Source organism: Moschus berezovskii, chromosome 16 (assembly GCF_049115385.1).
Source record: "Moschus berezovskii isolate FMDL1 chromosome 16, NW_MosBer_1.0, whole genome shotgun sequence".
Lineage (NCBI taxonomy): Eukaryota > Metazoa > Chordata > Mammalia > Artiodactyla > Moschidae > Moschus > Moschus berezovskii.
The window spans coordinates 47,691,179-47,709,564 of NC_142475.1; the positions used below are offsets into that span (position 1 = coordinate 47,691,179).

Consider the following 18,386-nt stretch of genomic DNA (forward strand, 5'->3'; position numbering starts at 1 on the left):
AATAAAAGTTAAAAAGAAAACAAACAAACAAAAAAGAATGGCCCTATCCTTATGTAGTTAAGCTGTAGTCAGCAAGATTATCTTGATGGTGGCACTGGCTTTCAAGAAGAGACAATCAACGTGGAAGCAGGCGCTGACACCCAAGCCTAGTGTGGCCAGGAGGGCAGGGGGAAGCGCTTACAGCAGTGCACGCCGTTGCACGTGGTCCGACCTCGGCGCGGACTCAGCCTGTTAAAAGGACGCAGGGAACTCGCTCCTCAAACGACTCCCAACCCCCGCCCCAGCGCGCAGCCGGCGGGGCACCGCTCAGGTTCCCTCCACCGGCCCGGCCGCGGGCGGACGACCTCCAGTCCCTAGGCGGCGCTGTGGGCTCGCAAGAGCGGCCGCGGCACTAGAGAGCGCCGTCCCTCCCAGTGCGCATGCTCGCTTCCGCCGTGGGCTCGCCTTTTTTTTTTTTTTTTCGGGTGGCCCAGGCGGCTGCGTACTGGCTGTGGGATGGGAAGTGAAGCCCCAGCGAGCGGCAGCGGCGGGGCTGTGAGGAGCAGCCAGAGGGAGGCGGCGGCGGCGGCGGCGGCGAGTCGGTGAGCAGCTGGGAGAGCGGAGCCGGGGCGGAGCACCTGCAGGCACGGGCGGCAGCTTCACCATGGCGATTCGCAAGAAGAGCAGCAAGAGCCCCCCGGTCCTGAGCCACGAATTCGTCCTGCAGAATCACGCGGACATCGTCTCCTGTGTGGCGATGGTCTTCCTGCTGGGGCTCATGTTCGAGGTGAGCCCAGCCCGCCCCAACCGCCCGCCCCGCCGCCGGCCCGGGCTTCCAGCTCAGCCCCTCGGGCCGGGACCGCGGGGGGACCCCAGCCGGGGCGGCGGGGAGGTGCCGGCCCCCCGGCCCCCGCAGAGCGGCCCGCCCCGCCCCGCGCTGGCCTGGGGCTGCGGAGCCCCGGGGGCCTGGCCGCCGCCCGCCCGCCCGCAGGGTCGGGGCCGCCGCGTCGCCCCCTCGGCCGCCGCGCACGCCGCCCCCTGCCGCCGGCCGCGCAGTTCCTGGTTCCCGCGAAGGGTTACGTGGCAGCCGGCGAGGGGCCGGCGGGCCGCGGGGGCGGCCCCTGCGCGCCGAGCTGGCTGCGGGCAGTGGGCTGGCTGGGGAATGGCCGGCCGGCCAGGCCGCAGGGGGCCGGGGCGGGGGCCGCGGCGGCGCGGGGTTTGGGGGGCAAACCGACGGAGCCGAGCGCCGGCTGCCCGCTGGAAGGGCGGTGGCCCCATGGGGCAGCGAGCGATCGCCGCAGGATCACCCACCCGATTGTTAAGAACTTCGGTCTCCCAAACTGGTAGTTAACAGTGATCGAACTTTTTCTTTTTTGCCCCGCGCTTGCTCTCTCCTTAAAGAAACAAGATCTGATACAGAAATCGGGGTACAGAGCAGGAGTGCCGAGGAGTCGAATAATTTTCTGTTTCTTGAAGTAGGAGAGGATGGAAATGTCAGGAGTCTGTAAATTCTCATCCCACGTAGCGCGTATCGTGATGACTTACTTAACAGCTGTTGAATGTGGGTAATAAACTTTGCCAGGTGAACGGGTAACATCCTACGGCTTCCTTTCCCTCGCTCCCCAAAACACACGCCCGTTCCTTATCCTCTTTCCCCTTTTAACTTTTCTCTGTAGCTCCTGAGCCCCCACCAAATACACTCATTATTTTACTTGTTTATCGTCTCCCTCCTGGAATGTAACCTCAGTGAAGGCACAGTTTTTTTGGTCTTGTTTTTCTTAATTTCCAGCGCCTAGAATATATCCCAGCATTTAGGAAGTGCTTACAAAATATTTGTTTAATAAGTGACAAGAATTCTTGACTACTGGGTAGCTCAGGGAACCCTACCCAGTGCTCTGTGGTTATCTAAATGAGAAGGAAATCTAAAAAAAGGCGATATATGTATATGTTTAGTTGATTCACTTTACCATTACAGTAGAAAGTAGCACAACATTGTTAGACAGCTATGCTCCAATAAAAATGTTAGCAAAATATAGACAGAGCAGTAAGGAGTTTCATATGCAGTTCAGTGTGAACAGCATCCAATAAAAGACAAGAAATCCTGCTTCCAACTCACAAATAATTAAATAAACAGTAGTTAAAAAAAAAAAAACTCAAGAGAAACTAGTGGAATGAGACTGCCAGTGACCACAAGATGACTAAATTGTTAAAATAGAGCCTGTGTGGCTTTTTTAAATGTTATTATTAGAAATTGAATATTTTAATACTTAAAATATTTTCAAACTTTTTGCTTATCTTTAAATGGCCTTTTTCTGGATCTAGATATAGTGTTTTTTTTTTATTCTTGATAGTGTCATTTTTGCCCACTTAGTCCACAGTTAAGGAGGCAGTGAGTATTCCTAAATGGGACGGTAGAAGGGAACTAACACATGTCATATAGTTCATTTTAGGCTAGGCCTGTGCTACTTAGCACCTGAATGACCTAAGGGTAAGCCTCAGTTTTTTTGCTGTGTATAAGGAAATACCACGTGTGCTCTTCTCACCGCCATTGTCTGCAAGAATCAGACAGCATGGTATGAAGGCATCTCATGGTTTATAAGGTACTGTATGAATATGTACAATATTAAAAATGCAATACTGAACATTTGTACTCACTTTCTGAATATTATATTTGCATATATATACCTTCTGCTTTGGTCTCATATTGAACAGTTTTGTAAGACTTGCCGTAACCCATCTCCACATGGTAAAAATTCCTGACTTTGAAGATATAATTTAGGAGTAATATTACCTGCAAAATGTATTTGCAGTGTTTTGAATGAAATAGAATATAAATCAGAAAGGCTGACACTAAGAAATGTTTTGACTTTGTTTTTGTGTAAACTTTTTTTGTTCTCTTGCCACATTTCTAGGGAAGTTCACCACCTGTTAACTTCCTCACGTCAATGATTTTTTTTTAACAGTGAAGGAATTTTCACCTTTACGTCTGTAAAATTTATCAATTTAAATAGACTCAACAAAGATCTAAATAGAAGTTTTTAAAGTTAGTTCGAAAAAGAATGTTGAAGTAGTATACAGAAGAAAGTTTGTGCATGTCCCATGACATTTTTTTTGCCATATGTTAAAGTTTTAGGATTTAAAAGCATGTTATCTACACATGGGAAAAAATTTACTGGCTTGTTTGGTGCTTTCAAAATAATTGCTGATGAATCTCACCATTAACGTAGTTAATGTGCTGGAATAATAGAGAAGTTGATATTTTTGCAACAGAACTGTTAGCCTTTTGTGTAAATATATTGAGAAAATGTCAGAGGATTTATGGTGAAATTGACAAAGCAATAACAGATACTGTATTACTAGCCAAAATGAAGACTCAGTATAAATGCTGAAGCTAAAGGGAGTTAGGGTTCTACTGCTTGGCTAACTTGGTAACCTAGGGCATGTCATTTAACTTCTCAAACTTTCCTTTTCTGTAAGATAGGGTTCATGGAACTACTCTGAGAATTAAATTAATTTGTATAACTCATAGTTAAAAGTTTAGCGTACAGGAGACATGCCATAAATGATAGCTCATTATTCCTTAGGTATTTATCAAGGTCAAAAAATAGAAGACAGAATTTTTATGTGAGAGAAGGTTCTAGCAGTATCTAAAGAGTTGTATATACCAGCCTGCCAATGCAGAAAGACGCAGGAGACTCGGGTTCGATCCATGGGTTGGGAAGATTCCCCTGGATTAGGAAATGGCAACCCACTCCAGTATTCTTGCCTGGAAAATCACATGGACATAGGAGCCTAGCGAGCTACAGTCCATGGGGTTGCAAAGAGTCAGACATGACTGAGCACACACATTCATTCTTGATAAAGCAATAGTTTGTTTGGGGAAAATGGAAGACTTTAATCTACAGGGAACTTTGTGTTCTCAGAAATTGCTGTGAATTTTGAAATTATGTATTTTTTAGTATAGTCAGTTTCTGTCCACATACTGCAGATCGTGGTGTATAATTCATGACTTCATATTGGAGTGAGGAAAATTTAAGTTAGAAGATGTAAGGATACTTGAGAAACTTTCCAAAAGGGAGGATGCAGAAGAGGAGTTAAGAGTCTCCATGAGGAAAATCTACTGGAAGGGAGTTACTTTTCACATACTCAGGAGTCCCATGTTGTTCATGCCATGCCAGGTTAGGGGGACCTTTACAATTGCAGGTATCATGGAACAGACTTGGAGGTTTGTTTTATTTTTAAGTGTGGCTTGTCTTATGCCACCATTTTCTTTCCTTCTTTTTTTTAAGAACTTAATTTTATATGTCAGTGAGAAAGTGGGATTTGATATTCAGAAACTGCCTTTATCTCTAAGGCATCCAGTCCGTGTAGTAGTCACTCCTTCCTCTAGCAAGTGCAATGTAGTTAACATTTCTGTATGACAAGCTACCAAGCCCCAGCTGGTGACTGTGAAAGAAATATTATGATATTCATGATAATTGTAATCAGTGCTGAGTTAAATAATTCATTAAGTGTCATGGTAACCTGTTTAAGATATATCTGCATAAGTCTCATATTTTTCTTATAAATGGAGAGCAGTGCTTTAAATGTCCCAAATTGTCATAAACTCAAGTTATTTTTACCTTTGAATGCATTACATATTTCTTGTGTGTGCATGCTCAGTGTGTCCCACTCTTTGTGACCCAACGGACTGTAGTCCTCCGGGCTCTTCTGTCCATGGGATTTTCCAGACAAGAATACTGGAGCCAGTTGCCGTTTCCTTCTCCAGGGGATCTTCCCGACCCAAGGATTGAATGAACCCTTGTCTCTTGCATCTTATGTATTGACAGGAGGATTCTTCACCACTGCGCCACCTGGGAAGCCCATGTATTTCTGTAGCATGTTTTATTCCAAACTAATTTGTCTTACTATTGATTAACTGTAATATTTGTTTAACTAAAACAGTGTTGGCTGGGATATGACACTTAGGAGGACTGGAAATGGCTAAGAGCATGATTATTGGTTTAATTTTTCTTCTTTTTTTAAAAAAATTTCCTATAAACTGTTGTAGGGTGTATGGTTTGTATTTTTCTTCTTATTTTTCTACATACTGTCACATGCTTAGTTAGCTGGAAGCCAGATTTTAATTTTATCTGGAAGCCTAGCATGAAAGGATAATCTAATTTTTGTTGCTTTGGGAATTTGATATTAAATTTATCTTTGAAGAATTTCCCTTGTCATTTGTTTAAAAAAAAACACTTAGAAGTTTTTTCAGCTATGGTAGTGGTGCCCTCATGTTTTAAACTAGGAACAGGGATACAAAGTGTGTTTGTATATGAACTCTAAACAAGATATTAAAGCATAAAGTTTTGTCATCAGCTTTATTTAAAAGAATTACAGAAAAGCAGTGTTACCGTGGAAACACATGTCATCACTCTGCTGTAGTGTATTCGTGTGAATGACCTAGAATGTAATACAGAAAAGCCTTACTGGCCTCTTCTAGTCAAGTGGCTTTCTGTATCTACCTAGCAAAGCAACTCACTGGATGGGCCTTACCCCGACTTCCTTTCACAGGCCTGTAATACTCCAGGATAGCAGAGCCCAGCTACAACCGGTATGTTGTGCATCTCCTCACCTCTGCTGCTCACCTGCTGGCTCTCCGTCTAGGCCAGACTTTGGTGGGGCCTGGTCCCCTTTCCTTTTCTCCAGTATAGTAGTCTCTCGTTGCTTTACTTTTCTCCCTGCTGACTTCACTGTCCACACTCTCCCCAGGCCCTCAGCTCCCGTTCCCTCTTGGTCTTTCGCCCTGTATGACCTATACTTATCCAGCTGTGGTTCCAGCCTGGCACCTGCCTTTTCCCTCCCTCCCCATTTGTGGATCACTCAGGGTTGTCAGAGAAAGTCGTGGACTCGGGCTGCTAGATAATATTACAAGTCAAAGGTTTCTGACCTCAGACAAAAGTAACACTCAGGGATCTTTTTACTTCTCCCTGGCCAGCTCCTTTCCCTAAAGGAACTATAAAAATACTCATCATTGGATCCCCCAGCTTTGCTTAACAGATAACATTGCTTCCCCTCCATGCCATAGAGAATTTCTTCAGTTGCTTGTCTTTTGAATTCATCTGTCCCATTGTTTTTACCTTCTGCTTAGTATAAGAGGAAAACAGTTCAAGATTAACCTTTAGCTGAAGTACTTTGACCACCTGATGCAAAGAGCCCACTCCTTGGGAAAGACCCTGATGCTGTGAAAGATTGAGGGAAAGAGGAGAAAGGGACAGTAGAGGATGAGATGGTTGGATGGGATCGGTGACTCAGTGGACAAGAGTCTGAGCAAACTCCAGGAGATAGTGAAGGACAGGGAAGCCTGGCCTGCTGCAGTCCATGGGATTGTAGTGTCACTCATGACTTAATGACTGAAAAACAGCAGCTATCCTTGTGTTTCATTTCCTGCCAGATCTTTGTCCATTATACCCTTACATGTTAAATTCTCCCTAGCCCCTTTCCTGACCACCCTCACACCAGCTCAGTCCCTCCCATCATAAAACAACATAAGCCTTGACCTGGTATCTCTCACTGGGAACCCCTGTGTTCGTTCCTTTTGGGCTCTCCCCACCACTGTCATGTGCCTTTCACTCGCTCTCTGTTGGAATCACTCAAAAGCTGTGACCACTGATGACTTCTTAAATCGTCCAGTCCAGTCCACTGTCCTAACACGTCTCTGTTGAAACTTTGGCTTTATTGTCCACGCTGTCCTGAAATGATTCCCCTCTGGCTTTTGGGGTATCCAGTTCTCTTCATTCTCTGCTGTTCCTCTCTGATCATTTCTTGTTATTTCCCCACCAGCTTTTCTCTGCCCTCTCCATGGTTCTGATTTGTCCTGCTTCTCATCAAATCCTGTACTACACTCTTTACAGAGGACTTACATATTTCTACAGCCTCCACTGAGTACTACCTATTCTCTGTAAAGAGAGACTTCCAAAAATCCTTGAGCCTGCCCCTCCCTGCAGAGCTTCAGGAGTGGGCCTCACCTGCCTGTTGGTCTTTCCACATGCACATCTCAAAAAAATCTAAGTTTACTGAAAACTCCTCTTTCCCTAAAACCTGTTGTTCTTCCTGTATTCCCCATTTTTACTAATAGTATTGTTTTTCACATACTTGTTGAAGCATCAGTACATGATCTCTGATTCTTCCCTCCTGCTTAACAAGCCTTCAGTCAGTTCAGTCGCTCAGCCGTGTCCAACTCTCTGCAACCCCATGAACTACAGCTTGCCAGGCCTCCCTGTCCATCACCAACTCCCGGAGCTTACCCAAACTCGTGTGCATTGAGTCGGTGATGCCATCCAACCATCTCATTCTCTGTCGTCCCCTTCTCCTTCTGCCCTCAATCTTTCCCAACGTCAGGGTCTTTTCAAATGAGTCAGCTGTTCACATCAGGTGGCCAAAGTATTGGAGTTTCAGCTTCAACATCAGTCCTTCCAATGAACACCCAGGACTAATCTCCTTTAGGATGGACTGGTTGGATCTCCTTGCAATCCAAGGGACTCTGAAGAGTCTTCTCCAACACCACAGTTCAAAAGCATCAATTCTTGGGCACTCAGCTTTCTTTATAGTTCAGCTCTCACATCCATACATGACTACTAGAAAAACCATAGCCTTGACTAGACAGAACTTTACTGGCAAAGTAATGTCTCTGCTTTTTAACATGCTGTCTCAAAACAGCATATAACTTTCCTTCCAAGGAGTAAGCGTCTTTTAATTTCATGGCTGCAGTCACCATCTGCAGTGATTTTGGAGACCCCAAAAATAAAGTCTTCCACTGTTTCCCCGTCTATTTGCCATGAAGTGATGGCACTGGATGCCATGATCTTAGTTTTCTGAATGTTGAGCGTTAAGCCAACTTTTTCCACTCTCCTCTTTCACTTTCATCAAGAGGCTCTTTAGTTCTTCACTTTCTGCCATAAGGGTGGTGTCATCTGCATATCTGAGGTTATTGATATTTCTCCCGGCAATCTTCTTTTTTAATTTTATTTGGAGGCTAATTACTTTACAATATTGTATTGGTTTTGTCATACATTGATATGAATCTGCCACGGGTGTCATGTGTTCCCCATCCTGAACCCCTGTCCCACCTGCTTCCCCATCCCATCCCTCTGGGTCATCCCAGTGCACCAGCCCCGAGCACCCTGTATCATGCATCGAACCTGGAGTGGCGATCCGTTTCACATATGATAATGTACATGTTTCAATGCCATTCTCCCAAACCATCTCCCAGCAATCTTGATTCCAGCTTGTGCTTCATCCAGCCCAGCGTTTCTCATGATGTACTCTGCATATAAGTTAAATAAGCAGGGTGACAATATGCAGCCTTGACATACTCCTTTTCCTATTTGGAACCAGTCTGTTGTTCCATGTCCAGTTCTAACTATTGCTTCCTGACCTGCATACAGATTTCTCAAGAGGCAGGTCAGGTCTGGTATTCCCATCTTTTGAAGAATTTTCCACAGTTTATCATGATCCACACAGTCAAAGGCTTTGGCGTAGTCAATAAAACAGAAGTAGATGTTTTTCTAGCCACTCCAGTACTCTTGCCTAGAAAATCCCATGGATGGAGGAGCCTGGTAGGTTGTAGTCCATGGGGTCACTACAAGTCAGACATGACTGAGTGACTTCACTTTCACTTTTCACTTTCACACACTGGAGAAGGAAATGGCAACCCACTCCAGTGTTCTTGCCTGGAGAATCCCAGGGACGGGGGAGCCTGGTGGGCTACCGTCTATGGGGTCACACAGAGTCGGACACAACTGAAGTGACTTAGCAGCAGCAGATGTTTTTCTGGAACTGTCGTGGTTTTTTGATGATCCAACAGATGTTGGCAGTTTGATCTTTGGTTCCTCTGCCTTTTCTAAAACCAGCTTGAACATCACTGTTCACTTACTGCTGAAGCCTGGCTTGAAGAAATTTGAGCATTACTTTACTAGCGTGTGAGATGAGTGCAGTTACGCAGTAGTTTGATCATTCTTTGGCATTGCCTTTCTTTGGGATTGGAATGAAAACTGACCTTTTTCAGTCCTGTGGACACTGCTGAGGTCTCCAAATTTGCTGACATATTGAGTGCAGCACTTTCACAGCATCATCAAGTCTTTTAGGATTTGAAATAGCTCAAATGGAATTCCATCACCTCCACTAGCCTTATTCTGCCTCAAAAGTTCCACTTCTCTTCTACCACCGCTGCCTTAGTTCAAGCCTTATTAGCTTTCATAGGGTTTCTCTCGTACTTGACTTGCCTCCTTACTCCAATTTATTTTTTGTCTGATATTTATTTAGTAATGTTGATCAATCACTGAATACATGCTACACGACTTGCTGGACTTTGATCGTCTGGTGATGAATGGAAACCAGCGTGGTCCTGGCTTTTACGGAGGTTACTGTGATAGGTAACAGCAGTGTGAATATCACCACGCCGAGAGTGTGCATTTTGTAAGAATGGAACCCAGGTCTCTGAGGCAGTCTAACAAAAGAAATGACCTATCCTAAGAGGCAGGGAAGGCTTGCTTGAAAGGGTATAGTTGACCTGAGATCCCGGGTGGAGAGGTTTTCCAGCAGTGTTTCAGATTAAACCGCACTCACAGAGCCCTGGGTGGGAGGAGTGCAGGAGGCAGGGCCAGACCCTGGTGTTCTCACCCTGGACATGATGGGACTCCACTGGAGGACCTTCATGGGTGGGTGGAGGATGGGTGGGCAGGCCTGGGGAGTGTGTTCCCCTGGTGGAGGGCAGGGTTCTGGTTGCCAGCTGTAATGTGGATCTGAGGGTGACTTGAGGGGCCAGCGCTGGGCCACAGTCAGTCGTCTCTCTAAACACCAGTAACTCCCTCTCCTCAAATTGTCTGGTCAGGCTAAAAGTCTACACTGCTTAGATCAGCACACTAGGCCCTTCCTCATGCCCGCCTGTTACACCTGACCTCCTGATTCCAGCTCCTTGACCTTTGCGCTTCCGTTTTTCCTACCTGGGCTGTCCTCTCCATCCCCTGCAAGGAAACTTTTTTTGCCAGCTGGAGCTGCTCAGGCACCAGCCACCTCTCCTGCAGTGCCTCTCCTCACCTCAGGAAGAAAACAAAACCTCACTCCTCACCCCAGGAAGAAATCAAAAACAAAAAAAATGCATTGTTTCTCCTCGGTTCCTGTTGGCTCTGATTCTTTGTATTAGTTAACCATTTGTTTCTTCCAAAACCCAAATAAGTTTCTAGTCGTCTGGATCATATTGTTCATCTTTGTTATCCTTTCTTGTCTAGTATAGTGCTTGGTGCGTATAAATATTGAGTAAGCATTCCATTTTTCTGTTGTGACGACTTTGCTTGTACCAGTCATCAGGTCAGTTAAATATTTATTGACCATGTACCTATGCCAGGTGTGCGGGAGATTAACACACACACCACAGACCCTACCTTCGGTCCATTTTTGTCCTGGTAACGGTGCTTCCTTTTCTTTCATTAATTTACATTTAAAATTTTTCTTGATGGCAATTTTGTGTTCATTGTACAGGTCTAGAGAGAGAAACATTATTTATCAAAAAAACTGTTTACTGGAACTGCAGTATCTCTTTTTTGAAATCTTAAAGTTAGGAGTGAATTGCACAATCCCATCTAAATTGCAGACTGCTCTGGTGAATTACATTAATTTCAAGCTCCTTGGAGAGGGGGAATCCCAGTTGTGCCTGTCCGGGTAACACAGGAACTGGGGGGCCGTTGGTTCTTAGATGTAGGGACAGAACTTGGAATGTTTTTCCCTGGAGTTGCTGTTTGGGAGAGAGTCACAAATTGACCTGATCTTTTTTTTCTTTCCAGATAACAGCAAAAGTTTCTATCGTTTTTGTTACTCTTCAGTACAACGTTACCCTTCCTGCCACAGGTAGGTGGTTTTCTTTTGGAATTTTCTGCTTAAGTAGAAGAGTTCAGCTGGGCAGACTTGGAAATTTCTGTGAACACTAGGTTCTTCATTATCTTCACAGATCTCATTCATGATGAGAATGAATATTACTCTTGATTTTGTAATAATGCAAGTTCTGATGTTTTGTGTTGACCTCACCCTGTATGAAAACCAGTTTTTATGTATATAATGTTTACTGTGTACTTTTGTAAGTGGGCTTGAAATTCCATCGAAGAGCAAGGTTTTTGTGGGGGTTTGTTTTTTTTTTTTTGGTCCTTCTCTTCCCTCTGATCTTTTCATAAGAAAATCCTAAGAATAGATATTTTGCATTTGTCTGAAGTGTCATTGTTCAGTCAGGGTTTCTAAAGGCCCAGTGTTAGGTTCAGTTTTTGGACCTGTGCGTTCTGTTCGGGAGCCGTAATAACAACCCTCTTAAGCCCATTTTATTGTTGCATTTTGGTTGTGCTGTATCATTCTGTCAGTTATTTTGATGAGAGAATGACAGTAAGCTCTAAGAGATATCATGGGACTAGCATCCGAACTTCATTTTTAGGTTTTATTTTAAAAACTAGATTATGCTAGGTGAGAATCAAGTTGTTATTGAAAGTTGATTATAGTTGAATATAGTAATGTAATTAATTAGCATGGATGAGGGGTGGGTATTCACTTAACAAGATAACATATGTGGGCAGTAAGTTTGTCCCCAGCCTCTTTGTTTAGAATGTAAGATAAATTACACAACATAGAGTTGGGTTTTTGTTCAGTTTTATCATTTTGTAAATATTTGGTCTAGTAATTTAGATATCAGGTTACTCAAAACCACAAAGTTGTTTAGAAATTTGAGTATGCCAGAGAAGAACAAAGCTCTTTTATCAGCTGACAAGTATTTGCTTAAGTCTTGTTCTGGAAAATTAGCAGTTTTTAAAGACTGAAAACAGTTGTAGCAGTTGCTTCTGTCTCCCCTGCTTAGAGTTCAAAACTAAATCAAATCAAAGTCAGCTTTTCGATCAGAATCATAAATACGGTATCTAGTTTGAAAAATAGAGCTAGAAACTTGAAAGTTTCAAAAGTTCCTTGAAAACACAGGTAAATGGGCTAAGTATAACTTACTTTAATATAACTGAAGTATAACCTGCTCTACCCCTGGTATCTCCAGGGGTCTGAGTGTGGCCTCCCCTCCCCTGTACTCTGATCTTAATGGCTGTAACTAACCTGTGTCAAGTCTTTGTAAGTGATTTCTGAAACTTTAGACTTGTAGGTAATCTCAGTTTTCATTGCTGCTAAGACTCAAGGTGTCCAAAAGCATATTACCGTGATGTTTCTATAAACTTATTTATTAGATTAGTCTTCTTTTGTTTGTTTCCATAACTGTGTTGTACTTAGTGCTGTTTTTATAATCTTATGTATATTTTTGTGTGTGTGTGTGTCCTGTTCTTTTGGCCTTCAGAAGAACAAGCTACTGAATCAGCGTTCCTTTATTACTATGGTATCAAAGATTTGGCTACAGTTTTCTTCTACATGCTAGTGGCGATAATTATTCATGCCATAATTCAAGAATATGTGTTGGATGTAAGTATACAATCTTAGAAATCTATACTTTGTAAAATACTAGCTCTCCATACCATGATAGTTATGTTAAATACATTTTTATAATCTTAAATTAACAATTGTTTTTATTTTTAGAAAATTAACAGGCGAATGCATTTCTCCAAAACGAAACACAGCAAGTTTAATGAATCTGGTCAGCTTAGTGCATTCTACCTGTTTTCTTGTATTTGGGGCACATTCATTCTCGTATCTGTAAGTATGTACTATGCTTAAATTCTCATCTCTCAGAGTATTTGATTATATACTCAGAACAGGAAATGATGTCCTATTTTTAGCACTCATAAGCAAACCCTGAACCTTAGAAAAATTCTTCTTCTGTTGTTGTTCTCATCTAAGATTAGGAGTTCTGCTATTGAACTAGTATAAATCAAGTTTTCATCAGTAAGCCTCTCCTTAAGTTTTAATACAGCAAAAATTGCCAACTATGTTCAGTGTTCCAGAAAGCCTTACTCAGTTTTAGTTGATCTGACTGTTGCCTTCATATCTTGTAGTCTTTTGCAAGTGGCTCTGTGTTAGCAGAAAGGGTAAGTTATCAGTGAGACTTTCACAAGGTTGCATGTATACTAGAGATGAATAAATAGGCCAAGTGAATTTTCCAGGGTGTGACACAGTTGGATACAGACCAAAACTCAAGCTTTTCAAGTCCAGTGCTTGTTCCATTGCAAACTGCTGCTTTAGTGATACTGTATAGATGAACATAAAATTCAGCTTAAAATCTGTCTTAGATACTCAAATTTTTTTTTATTATTGATGGACACAAATTCTGTCTTAAGTTCAGTTCAGTTCAGTCGCTCAGTCATGTCCGACTCTCCGCGACCCCATGAATCACAGCACACCAGGCCTCCCTGTCCATCACCAACTCCCGGAGTTCACTCAAACTCATGTCCACAGAGTCAGTGATGCCATCCAGCCATCTCATTCTCGGTCGTCCCCTTCTCCTTCTGCCCCCAACCTTTCCCAGCATCAGAGTCTTTTCCAGTGAGTCAACTCATTGCATGAGGTGGCCAAAGTATTGCAGTTTCAGCTTTAGCATCATTCCTTCCAATGAACACCCAGGATCGATCTCCCTTAGAATGGACTGGTTGGATCTCCTTGCGGTACAGGGGACTCTCAAGAGTCTTCTCCAACACCACAGTTCAAAAGCATCAATTAATTCTTCAGCGATCAGCTTTCTTCACAGTCCAACTTTCACATCCATACATGACCACGGGAAAAACCATAGCCTTGACTAAACGGACCTTTGTTTTACACAGTTTTAAAAAAACAAATGGGTTAAAACCTCAGTGGGTATTAAGGATAAGTTGCTTCAGTTTTTTCTATATATACATATGTGATAATTCTCACTAAACATCTGGTTATCTAAGAAAAAGACATGGTTATTATGTGGACATGCATGCATGCTAAGTCACTTCAGTCATGTCTGACTCTTTGCGACCCCATGGACTGCAGCCCGCCAGGCACCTCCGTCCATGGGATTCTCCAGGCAAGAATACTGGAGTGGCTGCCATTTCCTTCTCCTTATGTGGACACAATCTTATGAAACTTGGCAGCACCTTGCTCCTCTGTCTCCTGTCAGGTGCCCCCTCTTTTGGGACCCTTTCTTTGATTACCCGAGACAAAATTCATTCCTTGGATGACTGTTATGTGCCATCACTGTTTTTTGGTTGTGTTTGCATATGTGTCTTTTTTACTCTCCTGGATTGAAAGAATTTCAAAAGCCAGGAATTACGTCTTTTTGGACTTCACATCACTCATTGATTTTCACTTCACTAAAGTAAGTAGTTTGACTGAATGAAAAATAACTAAAACATCTAAAATGTTTGACTTCCATGGACCCTTTGGAACTTGAGATGCAGAGTTGTAAATGTGCAGGAAATGAAAATACTGTCTTATTTTCTAAGGAATTTACATGTTCGTTAGGCTAATTTTTGTATCTTCTCTCTTAGGAAAACTACATCTCAGACCCGACTATCTTGTGGAGGGCTTATCCCCATAATCTGATGACGTAAGTCATTTTTAGTAGACTTTTCTCACTTAAGGGCCATGGTCATGTCACTTTTAAGCAGGATTTGTTACTCTCTTTTAAGACCTGAGACAAATTCATACAATAGGTGTGTCTTTGGCAATCACACTGCCATAACAAAAAATTTCTTTGTGCTTTTATTATGTATATAGTCTTTTCAGTATGTCTGTTACCCTAAGAAAACTGATTTTAATGGTAATCCTAATTTAGTCCTCTGTCTTCTTTTCCCTCGTCTTTTCTCCTCATTCCTGCTCCGTCTTCTACATACTTTTGCTCCTGTTCTTTACCCTAGTCCCTTTTCTTCCATTTCTTCTCTCTTACACTATAAGCTTGAGGATAGAGACTGTTTCACTTTTTTGGCCCCCAAGGTTTCTGTATAGTGCTATTAGAAGCTCAGGGGTCGCCAAGTCAGCCAGCTAAGTTATCCATTCTTCAAGCCCAGTTCTAAAACTTCTGTTCCGTATTTTCCTTGCTCCTGTAGCCTATGTGGGCTTCTGCTTTCCTGGATTTCTCATTTTGTTGTGCAGTGTTTTATGTTTACACATTGTCTTGGCTGCTCTGTAATTGTCTCATTTCTGTCAGTCTCACGTTGTGCCCATGCCCACCAGGACTGTATGTAATTGACAGCAGAAGGAGCTGTCTCTCTGCGTATCTTTTGCTGTGCCAGCTGTAGGGGCTTATCATCTAGGCCGTAGTCAGTGGATGCATTGTGATGGGAGAATTGGAGAAAAAGATATGAAGAGAGTAACAGTATTACCATATTCTGCTGAGCCATTCTAACTTTTAAAAAGTGTATTAATTCAATGAACTTTTGTGGAATAGGGATATAAGCATCATATTTATGTGGGACTCTATTTTCTCCCCTTCCCCGTCCCCTACAGAATTATTCAGATAGGCTTTGTGTTTTCTACTTTGGACCTCTGGAGGAGAGGGGGAGGGAAAGCAGAATGAGGAGGTCTAGAGGGGTGTGGCGTGAAAAGACTGTGGACTCTAGACTGATGAGAATATGTCTCCTGGGAGCCCTTCAGCGCCTTATTCCTCTCTTGAATCCGAGTTTGCTTCCATTTATTGGGGGTTCTCAAGTGTCTCAACCAGGTAGAGTTACCATGTTTCCCTAAGGAAAAATCCAGAGGTTGTTTGTAATTGGGATTGTCTCAGTTTCCAGTGCTGGTGAATCTGCGCACCCTTACTTCTTCACCATCTTTTTGCCCTTCCTACTTCCCTTTTGAGGAACCCTTTTAGATGTGTGATTTGATTCCTTCAGAGACTTGTTCCACGTATTTTCAGTAGCTAACAGGCACACTCATCAGTACTAACTAACTCACAGGCAAGGGGCTCTGTTTCCTCGTAGCTTGCTTGGTTGCTCCCAGTGCTTCTGCTGTTTAGTCCAGAGGAACTGGCTGATGGTGGGGAGACGCTGGGAGGCTGGGGAAGGGGGCTACTGCAGAGTGAAGTACAGGAAGTATTGTAAGGGGACCTGAAATGGTGACACAGAGCTGGCTACTTAGCATGTCCTGGTTTCCACTGTTTGTTTTTACTTTATTCTTTAAAGATGTTGTGCTTTAAACAATATCTTCTACTTTCTTGTGTTACACAGATTTCAGATGAAGTTTTTCTACATATCACAGTTGGCATACTGGTTTCATGCTTTTCCTGAACTCTACTTCCAGAAAACCAAAAAAGTAAGCAGGGGTTTTGTAATTTTAGATTTGTCTTGTCATTTTTGCCTGGTTTTGAAAAGTTGTTTAAAAATTAAATATTTTCTCATATCTCTAGCCTCCCTTTCCCCTTTCCCATCCCCCCACTATTCTCTCACCTCCCCTTTTTCCACACGGACTGAACGTCTTTAAGATTTATTGCAGAAACTTTTATTCGGTTCAGCTTAAGAGGGGGGATCTTACATTTGACATGCTAATTTCTCATTTTAAAATTGTATTAGTGGTAATTTAAAATAAAATTTAAACAAATCTTGCAATGTAATATTCAGTTTGTGTTGATACTCGTAGCAGTTTCACAAGAGAGACCAAATGGGTTAATTAGATTACTCTGCAACTAATGAATGGTACTGTGTATAAGTCCCAGAGAAAAATTCAATATGGAGAAAAGTAAACCGGAGTTAAATATTCACCTTGAATCTTTTCCTAGTGAAATAGGTAGGAAAGATATTCATTTGTCATGTTTGAACAGTAGCCTCCTGTGTAGTTTAACCCTCGGTACCTCTGAAGTCAGTCTTACCTGATTGTCACAGAGTAAACTCTGTTTCCTTTATTTAACTCTTTCTCTTCTAAAAACTGTACTAGGTCCTTTTTGCTCTAAATTAAAATCAAGCTGCTCAGCTGTGTTCCCAGGGTTCTTCCCATCTGTGCCCCTGTCCCCTGGTCCCTTTTTCTTCCCTTTTTGTACCTTATTCAGTTTTAACATTATCTAATTTTATAATCCCAGCACATAGTTCTTTTCTCTGGGATACCTTTTCTAATAAATTAATGAAGCACTTTTATTCTCCTTTGGGGAGAGATTGTTTTTAAAAATCCCTATATATGAACTGACATGTTGGGGGTGGGGGTGGTGTGTGATGGATAAAAAGAAAATCATGAGTTAACAGCCATAGTTGGGAGACAGGTACATGGGGATTCATTATGCTCTCTGTGGGTTGTGTGTATTTTACATTTTTCCACATTTAAAGCATTGGTTTTAAAATCCCCTTACTTTGAGAAGCTTTTCCAAAATAGAAATGTAACCACCCATCCAGTGACCATTTTATCTCTGCCTTCCTTAAAAGCCACAAACACTTCTTTCTATATGTACTCTGGGTAGTTAATTCATGAATATAAGTGCTTGATTGTATTGCTGTATTGTGTCTGTGGTTTTTGTGTCCTGTGTGTCAGTCATCATTGATGTCTGCCATGATTAGAGAATAGCACCAAATTAGAATCCAAGTTGATTATAAGGATTAGGATGAAGATCCATAAAACTTTTGACTTAGAACTGTCTTAAGATAAAATTTTTTAGGCACACACTTCCAATAACCCTTCCATATTTAGGGATTACCTAATGTGTCCCATAGCTGCACTGTCCAAAACAGTAGTCACATGTCACAAATGCTCATTGGCCACACATGGTTTCATAGTCTGCCATTTTGGACCAGAGACAAAGAACCTAGCCCTCATTGCAGAAGGTTCTGTGGAGCACTGCTGAGACCATCATAGTCCTTGATGTCTTAGTACCATGGTTCAGATGTTTAGATCTTTCTTCATGCACTTTTGTACCTATGGATGTTTTACCTCTGGGTTTCATTATGAGTTCATATTTCTATATATTGTTCATTGACCATGTAAATAGAGAGGGACATTTCAAACTAATTGTTCATTTTAGTTCTCAAAGCTCTTTTCTTATCAATTCCTGCCAGATGGCATTTCTCCAGAAATGCAATCTAATTTTTATGGAATAATTTGCATAACTTAGAACTTAGCTGAAACTATTTTTAACACCTACATATGACAGTCGAAAGTAACTGTTGCAAGTAATTAACATAATTTGAAAGTAACAGCTGCATATGTGTTCAATGGTTTCTTGAAATTTACTCTATAAGAATTATTTTTGGAAGAACTCTTCACTGGAAAAAAATTAGTACAGTGGTTGTTTTGTCCCAGTCCTACAGAGAAATGGAAAAAGGAACACAGTAGCAATTCAAGAGGTATGTCACAAATAACTCAGTTTCTTTTTTAAGATGGATATTTTAATTGCATGTAGTATGTATGTTTCAATATAAACAGTCCTCTCTTTTGTCCATAAGAGGATTCAAAATGTAATTTCTTAGCCAACTTGAATATAAGAAGTTTCAGGAAAGTGTGAATGGTATATCTAAATGTTTTAT

General features: G+C 42.2%; 1 protein-coding gene across 2 annotated transcripts in view; it reads left to right on the forward strand.

The window, feature by feature from the left end:
• Nucleotides 1-460: 460 nt before the first annotated feature.
• TRAM1 (translocation associated membrane protein 1) overlaps nt 461-18,386 on the forward strand; it is a 31,775-nt gene continuing 13,849 nt past the window's right edge. Inside the window, exons 1-6 of one of the 2 annotated variants that reach the window (XM_055432026.2) lie at nt 461-766; nt 10,800-10,863; nt 12,332-12,450; nt 12,565-12,681; nt 14,436-14,494; nt 16,110-16,194. In XM_055432026.2, the coding sequence (XP_055288001.1) occupies nt 644-766; nt 10,800-10,863; nt 12,332-12,450; nt 12,565-12,681; nt 14,436-14,494; nt 16,110-16,194 (567 nt within the window). In that variant the 5' untranslated portion in view covers nt 461-643. Of the gene's footprint in view, nt 767-10,799; nt 10,864-12,328; nt 12,451-12,564; nt 12,682-14,435; nt 14,495-16,109; nt 16,195-18,386 lie in introns of both variants that reach the window. The other variant, XM_055432025.2, reaches the window with a different exon arrangement.